General features: G+C 43.8%; 1 protein-coding gene across 1 annotated transcript in view; it reads left to right on the forward strand.

Annotated features, from left to right (window-relative positions):
• Window positions 1-12912: 12912 nt before the first annotated feature.
• The window catches only part of LOC132821333 (vomeronasal type-2 receptor 1-like), a 59935-nt gene continuing 54066 nt past the window's right edge, over window positions 12913-18781 (forward strand). The window contains exon 1 of the mRNA XM_060833917.1: window positions 12913-13120. Within this exon, the coding sequence (XP_060689900.1) occupies window positions 12913-13120 (208 nt within the window). The remainder of the gene's footprint in view (window positions 13121-18781) is intronic.

Genomic DNA, 18781 nt, shown 5'->3' on the forward strand with positions numbered 1-18781 from the left:
GCACATCCTTGCACTGTGGGAGGAAACCAGAGTATCCAGAGGAAACCCTTGCAGACACGGGGAGAACATGCAAACTCCACACAGACCATTGTCTGAGGTTAGAAATCAAACCAGATCCCTGGCCCTTGGAGGCAATAGTGATAACTATTGAGCCACCATGCTGTCCACATAATGGTCTAGCCTGTATCCTGAGACTATGACTCAAGATTCCCAAATCAGAGAAATCTGTCCAGCCACAAGACCACAAGTCTAAAAGATATAGGAGCTGTAGTAGGTCATTCAACCCATCAAGATTGTTCCATCATTTAATAAGATCATTGCTGACCCAATAATCCTCAACTCTATTTTCCCACCTTTTTCCCATAATCCTTGAAGCTTTTACTGTCTATCTCAGCCTTGACTATACTGAATGAGTCAGCTTGAGAGCCCTCTGCTGCAATAATTCTACACTTCACTGCCCTCTGACAGAAGAAATTCCTTCTCATCTCCTTAAGTGGGTGACCCTTTATTATGAGATTATGGATTGAGAATTGATTAATAGGCAGAAAGAGACAAAAGAAATAAACAGACCATTCTCAGGATGGCATGTTGTGATTAGTAAAGTACTTCAAGAGTCAGTGCTAGGCCCACAATTGTTCACAATCCATATAAATGGGAGCCAACTGTAATATTTCCAAATGTGTTAATGACATCAAATTGGCTGATAATATAATTTGTGGGAAGGTGCAAGGAAGCATCAAAAGGACTTGGACAGGATTTATGAATGGGCAAGAACAAGAAAGATGGAATATAATGTGAACAAATGTGAAATTATTCTATCCAGTAGAAAAAAAAGTGATGAGAAGTTGAATGTCTAATGGAATCTGGGTATTTTTGTCATGTGTCACTAAAAGCTGGCATGCAAGTGCAACAATCACTGATGAAGGCAACAATGTGTTGGTAATCATTTTTTCACTCAATTTCTTCACTCAAAGGGTGGTGAATTTCAGAATTGTCTACCCCAAAGAGCTATGGAAACTCAATCATTAAGCAGGTTCAAAACAATAATCAATACGTGTCTGGAGACTGATGGCGTTAAGGATATAGAGGAGGGGTGTTGATGGGTTGAATGTTCTTTTATTCAAGAAGTAGTTCAATGGCTTTATCAAAGAATCCCTACAGTACAAATAGAGGCCGTTTTGGTCTATTGTATCTACACCAACCCTTTAAAGTGTATCCCACCCAGACCCACATCCCTGTAACCCTCAATTCCCCATGCTTAATCACTAGCCTGTACATCCCTGAACACTATGGGGTAACTTAGCATGGCCAATCCACCTAACCCACACATCTTTGGACTGTGGGAGGAAACCAGAGTACTCGGTGGAAACAGAGGCCCATACAAACACCGCACAGTCGCTCAAGGCTGAAATCGAACTGAGGTCCCTGGCACTGTGAGACAGCATGCTAACCACTGTGCCACTGGACTGCTATCATGGAAAGTGCAATAATGATTCACACATGGTATGAGGGTATCAATGGTTAAGCCAGCATTTATTTCCCAACCCTAGTTGCCCTCAAGAAGATGGTAATTTGCTGCCTTTTTGAACCACTGAAGTCTATATCCTGTCAGCAGACCCACAATGCCATTAAGGAGGATGTTTCAGGATTTTGACCCAGTGTCACTGAAGGAATAGCGATATATGCCCAAGTCAGGATGGTGAGTAGATCAGAGGAAAACTTGCAGGTCACTATGTATCAGCTGCCCTTGTCCTTTTAGATGGTAGTGGTCATAGCTTTGGAATGTACTGTCTAAGGCAGTGGTTCCCAAACTTTTCAGTACCAAGGCACACTTTAATGACTCAGCAAAGTTCATGACACACCCATTTTTTTTGCAGCTGAATTGATTGTTCATAATTTTCACATTTACTTGCATTTACTATTTTACAGCTTTACTCGAAAGATTTGCAACATAGTGAGAACAGATACATTTTCAAAATCTACTCAACTCAACCAGTTTTAACTATTCATAAGCAACGGATCAGAAGAAAACACAGAGTAAACTGTAATTTAACAGGGAATGCTGGGCTGCCATTTTGCACAGTGTCTTTTGATGAGGGAGGACTTGATGCCAGTCTTGCCATGAATCTTGCTCCACTGCTGAGTGCTTCCTCTGTTGCTGCTTATGTGCATCTGTGTTGAAAATGCTAGCTCACAGAAGCATGTTGTCACAGTAATAAGCATGGTCAGAAACAATCCAATATTCATGTATTGCAGTCAACTAAAACACATACAAAGTCACGTGTCCATACTTCAGCTTTATTGTACAGATCTGCTTATTCCTCTTTCACTTTTAATATCAGCTTTTGTGATGAATCAGAGGACATTGAACTAGTCATAGTCATAGAGTCTTAGAGATGTACAACATGGAAACAGACCCGTTGGTCCAACCCGTCCATGCTGACCAGAAATCCCAACACAATCTAGTCCCACCTGTCAGCACCTGGCCCATACCCCTCCAAACCTTTCCTATTCATATACCCATTCAAATGCCTCTTAAATGTTGCAATTGTACCAGCCTCCACCACTTCCTCTGGCAGCTCATTCCATACACGTACCAACCTCTGTGTGAAAAAGGTCTCTTTTATATCTTTCGCCTATCACCCTAAACCTATACCCTTTAGTTCTGGACTCCCCAAACCAGGGAAAAGACTTTGCCCATTTACTCTATCCATGCCCCTCATAATTTTGTAAACCTCTATAAGGTCACCCCTCAGCCTCCGGCACTCCAGGGAAAACAGCCCCAGCCTGTTCAGCCTCTCCCTGTGAGCTCAAACCACAGCAACATCCTTGTAAATTTTTTCTGAACCTCTTGAAGTTTCACAAGATCTTTCCTATAAGAAGGAGACCAGAATTGCATGCAATATTCCAATAGTGGCCTAACCAATGTCCTGTACAGCCGCAACATGACCTCCTAACTCCTGTACTCAATACTCTGACTAATAAAGGAAACCATACCAAATGCCTTCTACACTATCCTTTGATAAGGTGCCACACGGGAGGCTGCTGAGCAAGGTGAGGGCCCATGGTGTTCGAGGTGAGCTACTGGTATGGATTGAGGATTGGCTGTCTGACAGAGGCAGAGAGTTGGGATAAAAAGTTCTTTTTCGGAATGGCAGCCGGTGACAAGCGGTGTCCTGCAGGGTTTAGTGTTGGGGTCGCAGCTGTTCACATTATATACTAATGATCTGGATGAAGGGACTGGGGGCATTCTAGCGAAGTTTGCCGATGATACAAAGTTAGGTGGACAGGCAGGTAGTACTGAGGAAGTGGGGAGGCTGCAGAAGGATCTAGACAGTTTGGGAGAGTGGTCCAGGAAATGGCTGATAGAATTCAACGTGAACAAATGCGAGGTCTTGCACTTTGGAAAAAAGAATAAAAGCATAGACTACTTTCTAAACGGTAAGAAAATTTATAAAGCCAAAGTACAAAGGGATCTGGGAGTGCTAGTCGAGGATTCTCTAAAGGTAAACATGCAGGTTGAGTCCGAGATTAAGAAAGCGAATGCAATGTTGTCAATTATCTTAAGAGGGTTGGAATATAAAAGCACCGTTGTGCTACTGAGACTTTATAAAGATCTGGCTAGGCCCCATTTGGAGTACTGTGTCCAATTTCGGGCCCCACACCTCAGGAAGGACATACTGGCACTGGAGCGTGTCTAACGGATATTCACACGGATGATTCCTGGAATGGTAGGTCTAACATACGAGAAACGGCTAAGGATCCTGGGATTGTATTAATTGGAGTTTAGAAGATTAAGGGGAGATTTAATAGAAACGTACAAGATAATACATGGCTTGGAAAGGGTGGACGCTAGGAAATTGTTTCCATTAGGTGAGGAGACTAGGACCCGTGGACACAGCCTTAGAATTAGAGGGGGTCAATTCAGAACAAAAATGCGGAGACATTTCTTCAGCCAGAGAGTGGTGGGCCTGTGGAATTCATTGCCGCAGAGTGCAGTGGAGGCCGGGACGCTAAATGTCTTCAAGGCAGAGATTGGTAAATTCTTGATGTCACAAGGAATTAAGGGCTATGGGGAGAATGCTGGTAAGTGGAGTTGAAATGCCCATCAGCCATGATTGAAAGGCGAAGTGGACTCGATGGACCGAATGGCCTTACTTCCACTCCTATGTCTTATGGTCTTATCCTATCTACCTGCGACTCTACCTTCAAGGAGCTATGAAGGTCTCTTTGTTCAGCAACCCTCCCTAGGACCTCACCATTAAGTGTAAAAGTCCTGCTAAGATTTGCTTTCGAAAAATGCAGCACCTCGCATTTATCTGAATTAAACTCCATCTGCCACTTCTCAGCCCATTGGCCCATCTGGTCAAGAACCTGTTGTAATCTGAGGCAACCATCTTCGCTGTCCACTGCACCTTCAATTTTGGTATCTTCTGCAAACTTATTAACTGTACCTCTTATGCTCACATCCAAATCATTTATGTAAATGACAAAAAGTGGAGGGCCCAGCACCGATCCTTGTGGCACTCCACTGATCACAGGTCTCCAGTCTGAAAAACAACCCTCTACCACCACCCTCTGTCTTCTTTCTTTGAGTCAGTTCTGTATCCAAATGGCTAGTTCTCCCTGTATTCCATGAGAGCTAACCTTGCTAATCAGTCTCCCGTGGGGAATATCGAAGATATAGGCTACAGGGAAATAGATGGTGACATCTTGCAAAATTGAAAATGTGTTGCTGGTTAAAGCACAGCAGGTTAGGCAGCATCCAAGGAATAGGAAATTCGACGTTTCGGGCATAAGCCCTTCATCAGGAATGAGGAGAGTGTGCCAAACAGGCTAAGATAAAAGCTAGGGAGGAGGGACTTGGAGGAGGGGCGATGGAGATGTGATAGGTGGAAGGAGGTCAAGGTGAGGGTGATAGGCCGGAGTGGGGTGGGGGCGGAGAGGTCAGGAAGAAGATTGCAGGTTAGGAGGGCGGTGCTGAGTTGAGGGAACCGACTGAGACAAGATGGGGGGAGGGGAAATGAGGAAACTGGAGAAATCTGAGTTCATCCCTTGTGGTTGGAGGGTTCCCAGGCGGAAGATGAGGCGCTCTTCCTCCAACCGTCGTGTTGTTATGTTCTGCCGGTGGAGAAGTCCAAGGACCTGCATGTCCTCGGTAGAGTGGGAGGGAGAGTTAAAGTGTTGAGCCACGGGGTGGTTGGGTTGGTTGGTCCGGGCGTCTCTGAGGTGTTCTCTGAAGCGTTCCGCAAGTAAGTGGCCCGTCTCCCCAATATAGAGGAGGCCACATTGGGTGCAGCGGATGAAGAATAGCAGGGGTCCTTTGCAGGTCTGTGAGAGTGTTGTCCTGAGCTGGGGTAGGGCTGATTGCAGGGAATGTAGGTAGCGGCGCATGGCTGCAAGGGTGGTGCGGAGGATCCGGAGGGAGGTCTGATGCTGGAGGCTTCGGATTTGTTGTAGGTACAGGTTGTCCTGGTTGGGTCCAAATTTTGTTGGTTGGAATGTAGTTCGGAGTCCGTGTGGGATCAGTCGGTTCCGTAGGCAGGTGCTGAGGAAGGAGATGTGGCTGTGGTAGCGAGTCTGTTTGAGAACGTGGCTGAAGAGCTTCTGTGCAGAGGAGATGACCTGGGGGGTGCAGTGAGAGAGAGACTCACTGAAATCCTTGTAGAGGGAGGAAGAGAGCTTCTTCAAGGAAGGCATCCTTGCAAGAGGATCCGCAGTAGGTTAAAATCTTCGGGTAAAAAATGTCCAGATTACAGAGGAGGAAGTGCTGGATGCCTTGAAATGGGTAAAGGTGGATAAATCACCAGGACCTGATCAGGTGTACCTGAGAACTTTGTGGGAAGCTAGAGAAGTGATTGCTGGGCCTCTTGCTGAGGTACTTGTATCATTGATAGTCACAGGTGAGGTGCCAGAAGACTGGAGGTTGGCTAACATGGTGCCACTGTTTAAGAAGGGTGGTAAGGACAAGCCAGAGAACCATATACCAGTGAGCCTGACCTCGGTGGTGGGCAAGTTGTTGGAGGAAATCCTGAGGGACAGGATGTACATGTATTTGGAAAGGCAAGGGCTGATTAGGGATAGTCAACGTGGCTTTGTGCGTGGGAAATCATCTTTCACAAACTTGATTGAGTTTTTTGAAGAAGTAACAAAGAGGATTGATGAGGGCAGAGTGGTAGATGTGATCTATATGGGCTTCAGTAAGGCATTCAACAAGGTTCCCCATGGGAGACGGATTAGCAAGGTTAGATCTCATGGAATACAGGGAGAACTAGCCATTTGGATAGTCTTTCACATTTGTTGAGGAGAAGTAACATTCAAGTTTCTCTTGCAGTTTTGATTGTGCTTCTTGACAGCTGTATTTGCCGCTGACAATTCTCATGGAAGCACTCTGTGAACTTCCTGTCACTGTCTCTTACCAAAGGCCAGTTTTGAGGCAGACAAGCAGGAAACTGGAAGAACATGGGTAATCGATGATGGAGGATGGGAAAAATTTCGGACTGTAAGAGCTGCTCCTTTTTTTGAGGTATTTTAGGTGTTGGAGGTGATTTCCTCGGATTCCAGGAACAGCAATTACTGTTTTATATGCTGTTTCTTTGTTTAGGAACTTTGGAGAAAAAAAAGTCAAAACAACAGCAGGTTTAAAAGGGAGAACAACAGACAAAAGAAGCACATGGTGAGGACAGTGCAGGAGAGAGACAGAGAGAGAGAACCTGCACAGTTACTGCCTTTGCTGTTTGAGTTCGTGTATCGCTGGACATCGGAGTGCATCTGGGAAAATTAACAAACAGTGAAATTCACAACTAATCTTGCAGGAACTGTTGGGCGAAGTTCACAGCACAGAATCAGATAAGTGTATTGTTGTTTTAAGTCTGTCCAAGAGAAAGGCTGCAGTAGTGAGTATAGTGGATTCTTTCTTGATTATATGTTTTTGGAGATAAGTCTCTTGATTAAACTTAAGATACTAAGTCATAGCTATTAATTTAACCTAGGGCAGTGTTTGTAGAGGAATAAGATGATGTTATTTTCTGGGTCTGTAGATTGTGAAGGAGCAAAACTGGCCTTTGCAGTGATATGTACTTCTTGTCAGATGTAGGAGTTGAAAGAGAGTTCAAGGGTTATTGTGGATTATATCTGCATAAATGCTGTTGGATGCGAATCTTATTAGATTGAGTAGATCGGTTGGAGAGACAAATAGAAGCGATGAGGAATTTGCAACAGCAACAGTATGTGATGGATGGCAGTTATAGGAAGGGGGGGAGTGTCGCAGATACAGTCACATAGATGGGTTAACTCCAGGAAGGGTGAGAGAGGTCGGCACCGAGGGCAGGAGTCTTTTGTGGATATACCCATTTCAAACAGGTATGATGTTTTGGAAAATGTAGGGGGTGATGGATTCTCAGGGGAACGTAGCATGAACAGCCAAGTTTCTGGTATTGAGACTGGCTCTAATGCAACGAGGAGTATGTCGGCTTCCAAGAGATCAATTGTGTTAGGGGATTCTGTAGTCCAAGGTACTGACAGATGTTTCTGTGACCAGCAGAGAAAAAGCATAATGGTGTGTTGTTTCCCTGGTGCCAGAATCAAGGATGTCTCAGAGAGGGTGCAGAATATTCTCACGGGGGTGAGGGGCCAGCAAGAGGTCATTGTCCACATTGGAACGAACGATACAGGAAGGGAAAAGGTTGAGATTCTGAAGGGAGATTACAAAGAGTTAGGCAGAAATTTAAAAAGGAAGTCCTCAAGAGTATCTGGAGTACTCCCAGTGCTACGAGCTAGTGAAGGCAGGAATAGGAGAATAGAGCAGATGAATGCATGGCTGAGGAGCTGGTGTATGGGAGAAGGATTCACATTTTTGGATCATTCAACTCTCTTTTGGGGTAGAAGTCACCTGTACAAGAACACGGGATTGCACCTAAATTGGAAGGGAACTAATATACTGGCAGGGAAATTTGCTAGAACTGCTTGGGAGGATTTAAACTAGTAAGGTGGGGGGGGGGGGGGGGGGAGCGGGTGGTGCGACCCAGGGAGATAGTGAGGAAAGATCAATCTGAGACGGGGACAGCTGAGAACAGAAGTGAGTCAAACAGTCAGGGCAGGCTGGGACAAGGTAGGACTAATAAATTAAACTGCATTTATTTCAATGCAAGGGGCCTAACAGGGAAGACAAATGAACTCAGGGCATGGTTAGCAACATGGGACTGGGATATCATGGCAGTTACGGAAACATGGCTCAGGGATGTGCAGGACTGGCAGCTTAATGTTCCAAGATACAAATGCTACAGGAAGGATAGAAAGGGAGGCAACAGAGGAGGGGGAGTGGCATTTTTGATAATGGATAGCATTATAGCTGTGCTGAGGGATGATATTCCGGGAAATACATCCAGGGAAGTTATTTAGGTAGAACTGAGAAATAAGAAAGGGATGATCACCTTATTGGGATTGTATTATAGACCCCCCAATAGTCAGAGGGAAATTGAGAAACAAACTTGCAAGAAGATCTCAGCTATCTGTAAGAATAATAGGGTGGTTATGGTAGGGGATTTTAACTTTCCAAACATAGACTGAGACTGCCATAGTGTTAAAGGTTTAGATGGAGAGGAATTTCTTAAGTGTGTACAAGACAATTTTCTGATTCAGTATGTGGATGTACCTACTAGAGAGGTTGTAAAACTAGACCTACTCTTGGAAAATAAGGCAGGGCAGGTGACTGAGGTGTCAGTGGGGGAGCTCTTTGGGGCCAGCGACCATAATTCTATTAGATTTAAAATAGTGATGGAAAAGGATAGACCAGATCTAAAAGTTGAAGTCCTAAATTGGAGAAAGGTCAATTTTGATGGTACTAGACAAGAACTTTCAAAAGCTGATTGGATGCAGACATTGGCAGGTAAAGGGACAGCTGGAAAATGGGAAGCCTTCAGAAATGAGATAACAAGAATCCAGAGAAAGTATATTCCTGTCAGGGTGAAAGGGAAGGCTGGTAGGTATAGGGAATGCTGGATGACTAAAGAAATCGAGGGTTTGGTTGAGGAAAAGAAGGAAGCACATGTCAGGTATAGACAGGATAGATCGAGTGAGTACTTAGAAGAGTATAAAGAAAGTAGGAGTATACTTAAGAGGGAAATCAGGAGGGCAAAAAGGGGACATGAGATTGCTTTGGCAAATAGAATTAAGGAGAATCCAAAGGGTTTTTACAAGTATATTAAGGAGGAAAGGGTAACTAGGGAGAGAAAAGGGCCCCTAAAAGATCAGCAAGATGGCCTTTGTGTGGAGCCACAGAAAATGGGGGAGATACTAAATGAATATTTTGCATCAGTATTTACTGTGGAAAAGGATACGGAAGATATAGACTGTAGGGAAATAGATGGTGACATCTTGCAAAATGTCCAGATTACAGAAGAGGAAGTGCTGGATGTCTTGAAACGGTTAAAAGTGGATAAATCCCCAGGACCTGATCAGGTGTACCCCAGAACTCTGTGGGAAGCTAGAGAAGTGAGTGCTGGGCCTCTTGCTGAGATATTTGTATCATCGATAGTCACAAGTGAGGTGCCGGAAGACTAGAGGTTGGCTAACGTGGTGCCACTGTTTAAGAAGGGTGGTAAGGACAAGTCAGGGAACTATAGACCGATGAACCTGACCTTGGTGGAGGGCATGTTGTTGGAGGAAATCCTGACGGACAGGATGTACAAGTATTTGGAAAGGCAAGGACTGATTAGGGATAGTCAACGTGGCTTTGTGCGTGGGAAATCATGTCTCACAAACGTGATTGAGTTGTTTGAAGAAGTAACAAAAAAGATTGATGAGGGCAGAGCAGTAGATGTGATCTATATAGACTTTAGTAAGGCATTCGACAAGGTTCCCGTGGGAGACTGATTAGCAAGGTTAGATCTCATGGAATACAGGGAAAACTGGACATTTGGATACAGAACTGGCTCAAAGGTAGAAGACAGAGGGTAGTGGTAGAGGGTTGTTTTTCAGACTGGAGGCCTGTGATGAGTGGAGTGCCACAAGGATCGGTGCTGGGCCCTCCACTTTTTGTCATTTACATAAATGATTTGGATGCGAGCAGTTAGTAAGTTTGCAGATGACATCAAAATTGGAGGTGTAGTGGACAGCGAAGAGGGTTACCTCAGATTACAACAGGATCTGGACAGGATTGGGCCAATGGGCTAAGAAGTGGCAGATGGAGTTTAATTTAGATAAATACGAGGTGCTGCATTTTGGGAAAACAAATCTTAGCAGGACTTATACACTTAATGGTAAGGTCCTAAGGAGTATTGCTGAACAAAGAGATCTTGGAGTACAGGTTCATAGCTCCTTGAAAGTGGAGTTGCAGGTAGATAGGATAGTGAAGAAGGCGTTTGGTATGCTTTCCTTTATTGGTCAGAGTATTAAGTACAGGAGTTAGGAGGTCATGTTGCGACTGTATAGGACATTGGTTAGGCCTCTGTTGGAATATTGCGTGCAATTCTGGTCTCCTTCCTATCGGAAAGATGTTGTGAAACTTGAAAGGGTTCAGAAAAGATTTACAAGGATGTTGCCAGGGTTGAAGGATATGAGCTACAGGGAGAGGCTGAACAGACTGGAGCTGTTTTCCCTTGAGTGTCGGAGGCTGAGGGGTGACCTTATAGAGGTTTACAAAATTATGTGGGGCCTGGATAGGATAAATAGGCAAAATCTTTTCCCTGGATTTGGGGAGTCCAGAACTAGAGGGCATAGGTTTAGGGTGAGAAGGGAAAGATATAAAAGAGATCTAAGGGGCAACTCTTTCACGCAGTATGTGTATGGAATGAGCTGCCAGAGGATGTGGTGGACACTGGTACAATTGCAACATTTAAGAGGCATTTGGATGGGTATATGAATAGGAAGGGTTTGGAGGGATATGGGCCGGGTGCTGGCAGGTGGGACTAGATTGGGTTGGGAAATCTGGTCAGTATGGATGGGTTGGACCAAAGGATCTGTTTCCATGCTGTACACCTCTATTCCTCTATTACTCTAACAGAGCAAGCCAGGCAACATCAGGAGGTGGAGAAGTCAACGTTTCGAATATAACCCTTCTTCAGAACTGGGGATTGGTGTAAGGGGAGCTGCAGATAAAAGGGGGGGAGGGAATGTGTGGGGAGGGGTTGACGGGTTGATGAGATAGTGATAGGTGAACACAGGTTGGTCAATAGGTGGAATGAATCCGGTTGATAGCTGGAAGGAATGGTCAATCAGAGGAATGAAGGGGATTGGGAGGGGCTTGAAAGGGAGTCGGGGGATGGAAAGGGAGGTTATTTGATGTTGGAGTACTCAATGTTCAGTCCACCAGGGTGTAGGCTGCCCAGGCATAAGATGAGGTGTTGTTCCTTCAATTTGCAGTCTGATTCGCTGTGGCAATGGAGGAGGCCAACGATGATTATGTTGGAAAGGGAGAGGGAAGGGGAATTAGAATGGCCAGTGACTCGGAGGTCAGGTTGGCCCCAGTGGACTTGGCTGAGACCTTCGGCGAAACATTCCCTTACTTTACATTTAGTCTCCCTGAGGTAGAGAAGACCACATTGGGAGCACTGGATACAGTAAACTAGGTTGGAGGAGAGGCAGGTGAACCTCTGTCTCACCTGGAAGGACTGTTTGGGGCCCTGGATGGAGGTGAGGGGTGTGGTGTGCCAGCAGGTTTTGCATCTTTTACCATTGCATGGGAAAGTACCTGGGGGTTCGTGGCTGTTTGGTGGGGAGAGTGACATGAACCAATTGGTGAAGGGAACAGTCCTTTTGGAAGGCAGAGAAGGGTGCGGAGGGGAATATGTTCTTGGAGGTGGAGTCTAGTTGGAATTGGCGGAAGTGTTTAAGGATGATATGTTGAATGCGGAGACTGGTGGGCTGGTAGTTTAAGACAAGGGAGACCCTGCCTTTATTGCATTTAGAGGGGGGAGAGTTTAGTGCAGTGGAGTGGGGAATGCAGGAGGTATGGTGGAGGGCTGTCTGGCTGACAGAGGGGAGAAAAGAATGTTGTTCAAAATAGGTGGACATCTGGGATGCTTGGGAGTGGAATGTCTCCTCATCTGAGCAGATGCGACAGATGTAGAGGAATTGGGAGAACGGGATGGAGTTCTTGCAGGATCTGGGTGGGAGGAAGTGTAGTCCTGGTAGTTGTGAGAGTTTGTGAGTTTATAGTAAAAGTCTGTTTGGAGATTGTCACCAGAGATGGAAATGGAGATGTCAGGAAAGGGAAGACAGATGCCCAAGGTGGACCAAGTGAATTTCAGGGTGGGGTAGAGGTTGTGGGTGAAGTTGATAAACTGCTTCAGTTCAGCCTGGGTACAGGATGCTGCACCGATACAGTCATCGATATAACTGCGGAACAGTTGGGGCACAGTGCCTGTGTAGGTACTGAAGAGGGACTGTTCGACTTAGCCGACAAAGAGTCAGGCATAGCTGAGGCCCATCTGGATGCCCATGGCCTCGTCCTGGATTTGGAGAAATGGGAGGAGTTAAATGAAAAGTTATTGAGGGTGAGGACTAGTTTGGCGAGGCTGCGAAAGGTATTGGTGGGGGGGAACTGGATGGGTCTGTTGGAGAGGAAGAAACCGAAGGCCTGTAGACCATCCTTATGGGGTATGGATGTGTATAAGGACTGCATGTCCATAGTGAAGATAAAGCAGTGGGGGCCGGGGAACTGGAAGCTACTAAAGAGGTGGAGGCCATGGTTATTGTCATGGATGTAGCTGGGAAGTGTCTGAACCAAGGGGGATAGAATGGAGTCGAGAGACAATAAAGTGAGTTCAGTGGGGCAGGAGCACGTGGAGACGATGGGTCAGCCGGGATCGTTGGGCTTGTGGATCTTGGGGAGCAGGTAGAACCGGACAGTACAGGGCTGGGGGACTTTGAGCTTGGAGGCAGTGGAGGAAATATCACTGGAGGTATGAGGTCATGGACAGTATGAGTGATTTTGGCCTGATGGGTCACAGTGGGATCGTGGTCAAAGGTGCGGTAGGACGTGGTGTCAGAGAGCTGGTGTTCAACCTCTGCAACAGAGAGGTCCATCCTCCAGTCTACCACTGCCCCGCTTTTGTCAGCGGGTTTGATGGTGAACCGGGGGTTGGTGCAAAGAGAGTGGAGTGCTGCATGTTCGGAGAGGGTAAGGTTGGAGCGGGTGATGGGGGTGGAGGTGGTCGATATCATGTCAGCAGTCAGCAATGAAGAGATCTAGGGCAAGTTTTGACCTGAAACATGGCAGCTTATCTGTGATGGTCAGGATTGTCTCATTCTTCTCCTGCATTTTAATAATCAGTTCATTCAGATGGCTGATAATGTCTGTGCAATATGCCAGCTTAGCCCATCAGTAACCAGCAGATAGTAGCTCTTTATGCAAGGTAGTTCATGCATTGCTGAGAATGCTGTCCATTCTCTCCAGAGCACATGAACATGAGAGAGATCCTTCCCAAATGATAATCATGGCACCTTAGCGTGTAATTGTAAACTCTGATATCCAGCTCCCATCTCTACACTCAAAGTAGTGAACAAATGTGATTTCAATGGTTGTGGTTTTATATAAATACACGATTCTTTAATGCTACAACTAACTCTGGTGGCATTGTTTCAGTTATAAAAGCTTCATGGCTGATGGTGTAATGGTGATTTGAATGTCAGGATATTGCTCTTTCACCTTCCTGACAAATCCTTTGACTTTTCCCATCATGGAGGCTGTTCCATCTGTGCATTGCTTTACTACATGGCCCAAGTAAGTTTGTTTTCCCTCAAGTAGATATCTGTTACCAAAAATATTTCTTCCCCAGTTGCATGACTTGGTAACAAAAGAAAGTTCTCCTGAATGGAATTCCCATCAACATATCAAATGGCTATTAGCTGGCAGTGCCCACTTATATTGATGGACTTGTCAATCTGCAAAGATAATTTCCCAATAGTTGTTAACTTCTCTTACAGCACCTCCTTGATATCAGCTGACATGTCATCAATTTGCCGTTTATCTATATTATTAGAAAAAGGAATTTTGTCCATCATTTTTGCACCATCGCCATCAGTTCCTGCCATCACACCTATGATTTTTTTCACATTCTGGCACAGTTAAGGTTTCAACATTGGTATGGGGCTTCTTTGATTTTGTTACAAAGTCAGTCACCAAGTAATGACTCTCACGAACTTTATCCAATATCCATACACACATTCCATTAGATGTTGGGTTTACTTTTTGATCTGAAACAAAAACAGAAATTACTGGAAAAACTCAGCAGGCCTAGCAACATCTGTGAAGAGACTTTTTGACTTTATGTTCTGTTCTTTCAAGCCCTTGAAATACTGAATGTGTTCAGTCGCAGGAGATGGATGTTTCATCTTTAAATGGTGTCTTAACTTATTTGGTACCATAATGGCGTTTTCCATCTTCCTTCTGCAGATAAGACATTTAGGTGAAGGGCAAACAGCTGTCCATGAAAATTGAAAGGCCAAATAACCATTATTATAGTGTCTCTGAATAGCTCTTACTTTTTATTCTTTGGGTTCAGATGTTTCATTGACTGAATTAGCAGAAGAATCGCCTCTTTGGTCAATGGACTTATCCATTTTCTTAGAACCTATTCGAAAGCCCAGGTCAGTGGCATAATTAAAAGAATTCCAAAAATATTTGCATTAAAATCCATATTAATAAGTCCAGGCAGGCCAATTCAATAGTTGTTCAATAATTGCACTCCTCCTTTTTGTGTATATTAAGTTTCTTTTCATACAAAGATACGATCCTTGATAATGGCAAATAGTCAGAACAAATATTTGGGCCTGTGCATTGCAAGTAAGTTGCATAAGATTTTTTATCTCTACATATGCGTGGTGATGGATATGATATTGGATGTCTACGTGAAACAATTCTCCTTCTTAAAAATTCTGCAGTTCCAACCTTGCCGCAATGTACGCACTGAAAACCTCTGGTCTAAGGATTCTTGGTGAATTTCTGCAGTGCAGTTTGTTCATGGCACACACTGTTGTAACTGCATTTGGTACTGGAGGTACTGAATGTTTATAGACATGGTATTAGTCAAGCATTTGCTTTATCATGATGGTATCAAGCTCATTGAATGCAATTTCAACAATACTCATCAAGGCAAGTAGGGAGTATTCCTGACTTATGCCTTACAGATGGTGGACTGGATTTGGATAGATGGAGGTGAATTATGTGCTACAAGATTCCTAGCCCCTGACCTACTGTTGTAGCTACAGTACTCGTATGACTAATCCAGTTCAGTTTTTGGTTAATGGTAATGCCCAGTACGAAATTCAGTGATAGTAATACTATTGAATGTCAAAGGCTACATTAGGTTCTCTCTTATTAGAAATGGTCGTTCCTTTGTATTGTGTGGTGTGAACATTACTTACCACTTGTTGAGCCAATTTGGATATTGTCAAGGTCTTGCTGCATTTGGGAATAGATTGCTTCAGTGTCTGAGGAGTTACAAATGGTGCTGAACATTATGCAATCATTAGTGAACGTTCCCAGATCTGATGGAAGGAAGATCACTTATGAAGTAGCTGATGATGCTTAGAGGAACTCCTGACAGTGATTTCTTGTAGCTGAGATAACTGATCTCCAACAATCACAACCACCTTCCAATGTGTGAGATATGAGTGCAACCATTGAATTTTTTCCTTTGATTCCCACTGACTCGACCTCTTTGACACCCAGTCAAATGCTGTCAAAGACAATCACTCACACCTCACTTTTGGAATTAATTCTAGCTCAATAGATTTCTTTGGCTCATGAAGTAACAAGGCTCCAGGTGCCATCATTCTGACTGATGACAACTTACTTCCTGGAAATGACCTGAACCTCAGTGCCACCAGCAATTTGCAGGAAAGTATGAGATCTAATTGAAGCCCTATCACAAGGAACCAAGAACTTCCAATCCCTAAGAATGAGTATAATTGAGAGATGATATTATTAGTAAACAGACTCGTCCTGAGAGGAGGCCTCCTTTTGTTTTAGCATTCCTTGTGGCATCCACATACTCCATTCTTGATTGCAGAGTGTCATTGCAGTGAATTAGCCCCTTATTCAAACTGATACTGTAGAGCTCGGATCTTCAAAATGACGGATTTTGGTACCCCCTTGAAAGGCATTTGACAGTATCGAGCAATTAATTGCACACTGAAATTATTTATCTTCTGAAGTTTGCAGCTGCAAAGTCTGCATCAATGTCATCTTCAGCAAAACAAGGATGTTTCTGATCAGTTCACAATGACATTGCACACCAATTTTCTATTGGATAAGGGTGGCCCTAGCTGGAGAGATACAGAAAGTAAATTTGCTTTATGCTGCTCAACTGCATATTTTCTGTTAATGAAATTCAGCAATAAGCATGCTTAGGAAGCTTGGATTGGTGAAACATCAACAACATTTTAGCAGGGCATTTTACTCCAAACAACACTCAACTCTTAAAGACAGCTTGTATTTCATTTTTCTTCCTCGTTCATACCAGATTAAAGTTTCTTTTAATCACAGTTCAGATCTAGTTCAAAATTTGATAAGGCTGTCTTTAGTAAAATTATTTACTCTATGCTAGCTGAAGTGTTATTTCCCTCCTGAAGTGTTATTTATGGGAACAGGAAGAAGAAACTAAAGATCTTTAACTTGGTTGACTGAAAGCATGTGATTAACAATGAGAAGGCTGCCTGTTATGAGTCACAAGAACAGGTTTATTAAGAGTCATGGGACTTGCCCAACCTAATGAAATAACTGATGAACAGTGTTGACTGTGTTTTGATAATCTGGTCAACTGTACCATGAACTTTGTAAAATTCTTACAAGTAAATCAAGAATGTCATGGTCAACTAATGTGGTTCAGAAGCACACAAATGTTTTTCTCTTAGGCAGCAAAAGTATAATTATCTCCATTATTCACATTCCTGACTATTCAACAGTATTGTCACATTACATGGGTGATTTCCTTACTTTAGAAACTCTAATCTTCTTCTGCCTGATTCAGCCCACATCTGAAAAAATATTTGATTTCCCGTTGTTGCAAATCTGAAGACTCTTAGCCTTTATTGGAAGTTTAATGTCCACTTTTGGATATTTCCTCGACTGCAGAGGTCCTGTTCTTTCTCTTAGTTTGTCTGAGAATCTTATGGTGGAATAGGTTTCCACTTACATGATAGTATAAATCAGGTGTGTAATAGTAGGACACCTTGTGACTTAATATGAGTAATGTGCCATGCATATGCCCTCAAATACACTTTTCTAATGGTTTCAGAAACTGATTACTTGTTAAAATGAGGCCAAGCACAAGTATAATGCTGTTCAGTTTATAAACTGTAAGTGAATGTACGGACAAACAATACAAACAAAACAGACCTAATTAGATCAATATCACTTCTTTCAATAAAAATGTGGGAAAAATAATAAAGCCATCATCCTGTTCCTTTTCTGTGCTGATTTGACATTGCTTTTACAACTACTTCCAATCACAAAAACATATCTTAAAGAACTCTGCAGAGTCTGCTATTTTGTCACCAAGTCACTCTTTATGTTACATGTGAAGAGTCCTTGACACAGATTCAGCTTCTTCATAGCCAGCTCTCAGAGTGACAGGATGTCTGACAGTCCTGTTCTTATCTGTCAGACCGGGCTCCCTGATCGGACTGTATCAGCAGCCCAAATCAGGGAACCCATATTCTATGAGGTTCATGGCTGACCTCTTTACAATCGCTACATCCCTTTCCCTCTAGGCTTGAAGGCATAGGACGGTTTTTTAGGAAGCCTCATGAAGACTACATCATGTCTCGATACATTGTGTCCAGCATGGCGTGATTAAAGGCAGTCAGCATGGCTTTGTGAGCAACAGGTCATGCCTCACAAATTTTAATGAGTTCTTTGAAGAGGTGACGAGGCAAGTTCGATAAAGGTCGAGCAGTGGATGTGGTGTATATAGACTTCAGCAAGGCATTTGATAATGTTGCCTATGGCATGCTCATTCATAAAGTCAGGAGGTATGGGATAAAGATTTAGCTATCTGGATTCAGAATTGGTTAGCTGACAGAAGGCAGAGAGTGGTTGTAGATGGAAAGTACTGGAGTCAGTGGTGAATGGCTCTGTTCTTGGGCCTCTGTTCTTTGTAGTTTTTATAAATAACTTAGATGAAGAGGTTGAGAGGTGGATTAGTAAATTTGCCAATGACACCTCGATATTTGCCATTGATAGTATCGAGGGCTATTGCAGGCTGCAGCGCGATATAGACAGGATGCAGATCTTGGCTGAGAAATGGTAGATGGAATTCAACCTGGAAAAATGCGATGTGATGCATTTTGAAAGGTTGAACTTGAATGCTGAATATAGGTTTAAAGACAGGATTCTTGTCAGTGTGGAGGAGCAGAAACCTTGAGTGTTCAAGTGCATAGATCCCTCAAATTTGCCACCAAATGGATAGGGTTGTTAAGAAAGCACATGGTGTTTTGGTTTTCATTAACAGAGGGATCGAGTTTAAGAGCCGTGAGGCTTTGCTGCAACTCTGCAAGATCCTGGTGAGACCACACTTGGAATATTGTGTCCAGTTCTGGTCGCCCTATTATAGGAGAGATACAGAGGCTTTGGAGAGGGTGCAAAGAAGGTTTCCCAGAATGCTGCCTGGACTAGAGGGCTTGTCTTACAAAGAGAGGTTGACTAAGCTTGGACTTTTCTCTCTGGAGAGAAGGAGGAAGAGAGGTGACCTGGTTGAGGTATACAGGATAATGAGAGGCATGGATAGAGTCAATAGCCAGCGACTTTTCTCCAGGACAGGATTGACTGGCATGAGGG

The sequence above is a fragment of the Hemiscyllium ocellatum genome, chromosome 13 (assembly GCF_020745735.1).
Source record: "Hemiscyllium ocellatum isolate sHemOce1 chromosome 13, sHemOce1.pat.X.cur, whole genome shotgun sequence".
NCBI classification, from domain to species: Eukaryota; Metazoa; Chordata; class Chondrichthyes; order Orectolobiformes; family Hemiscylliidae; genus Hemiscyllium; species Hemiscyllium ocellatum.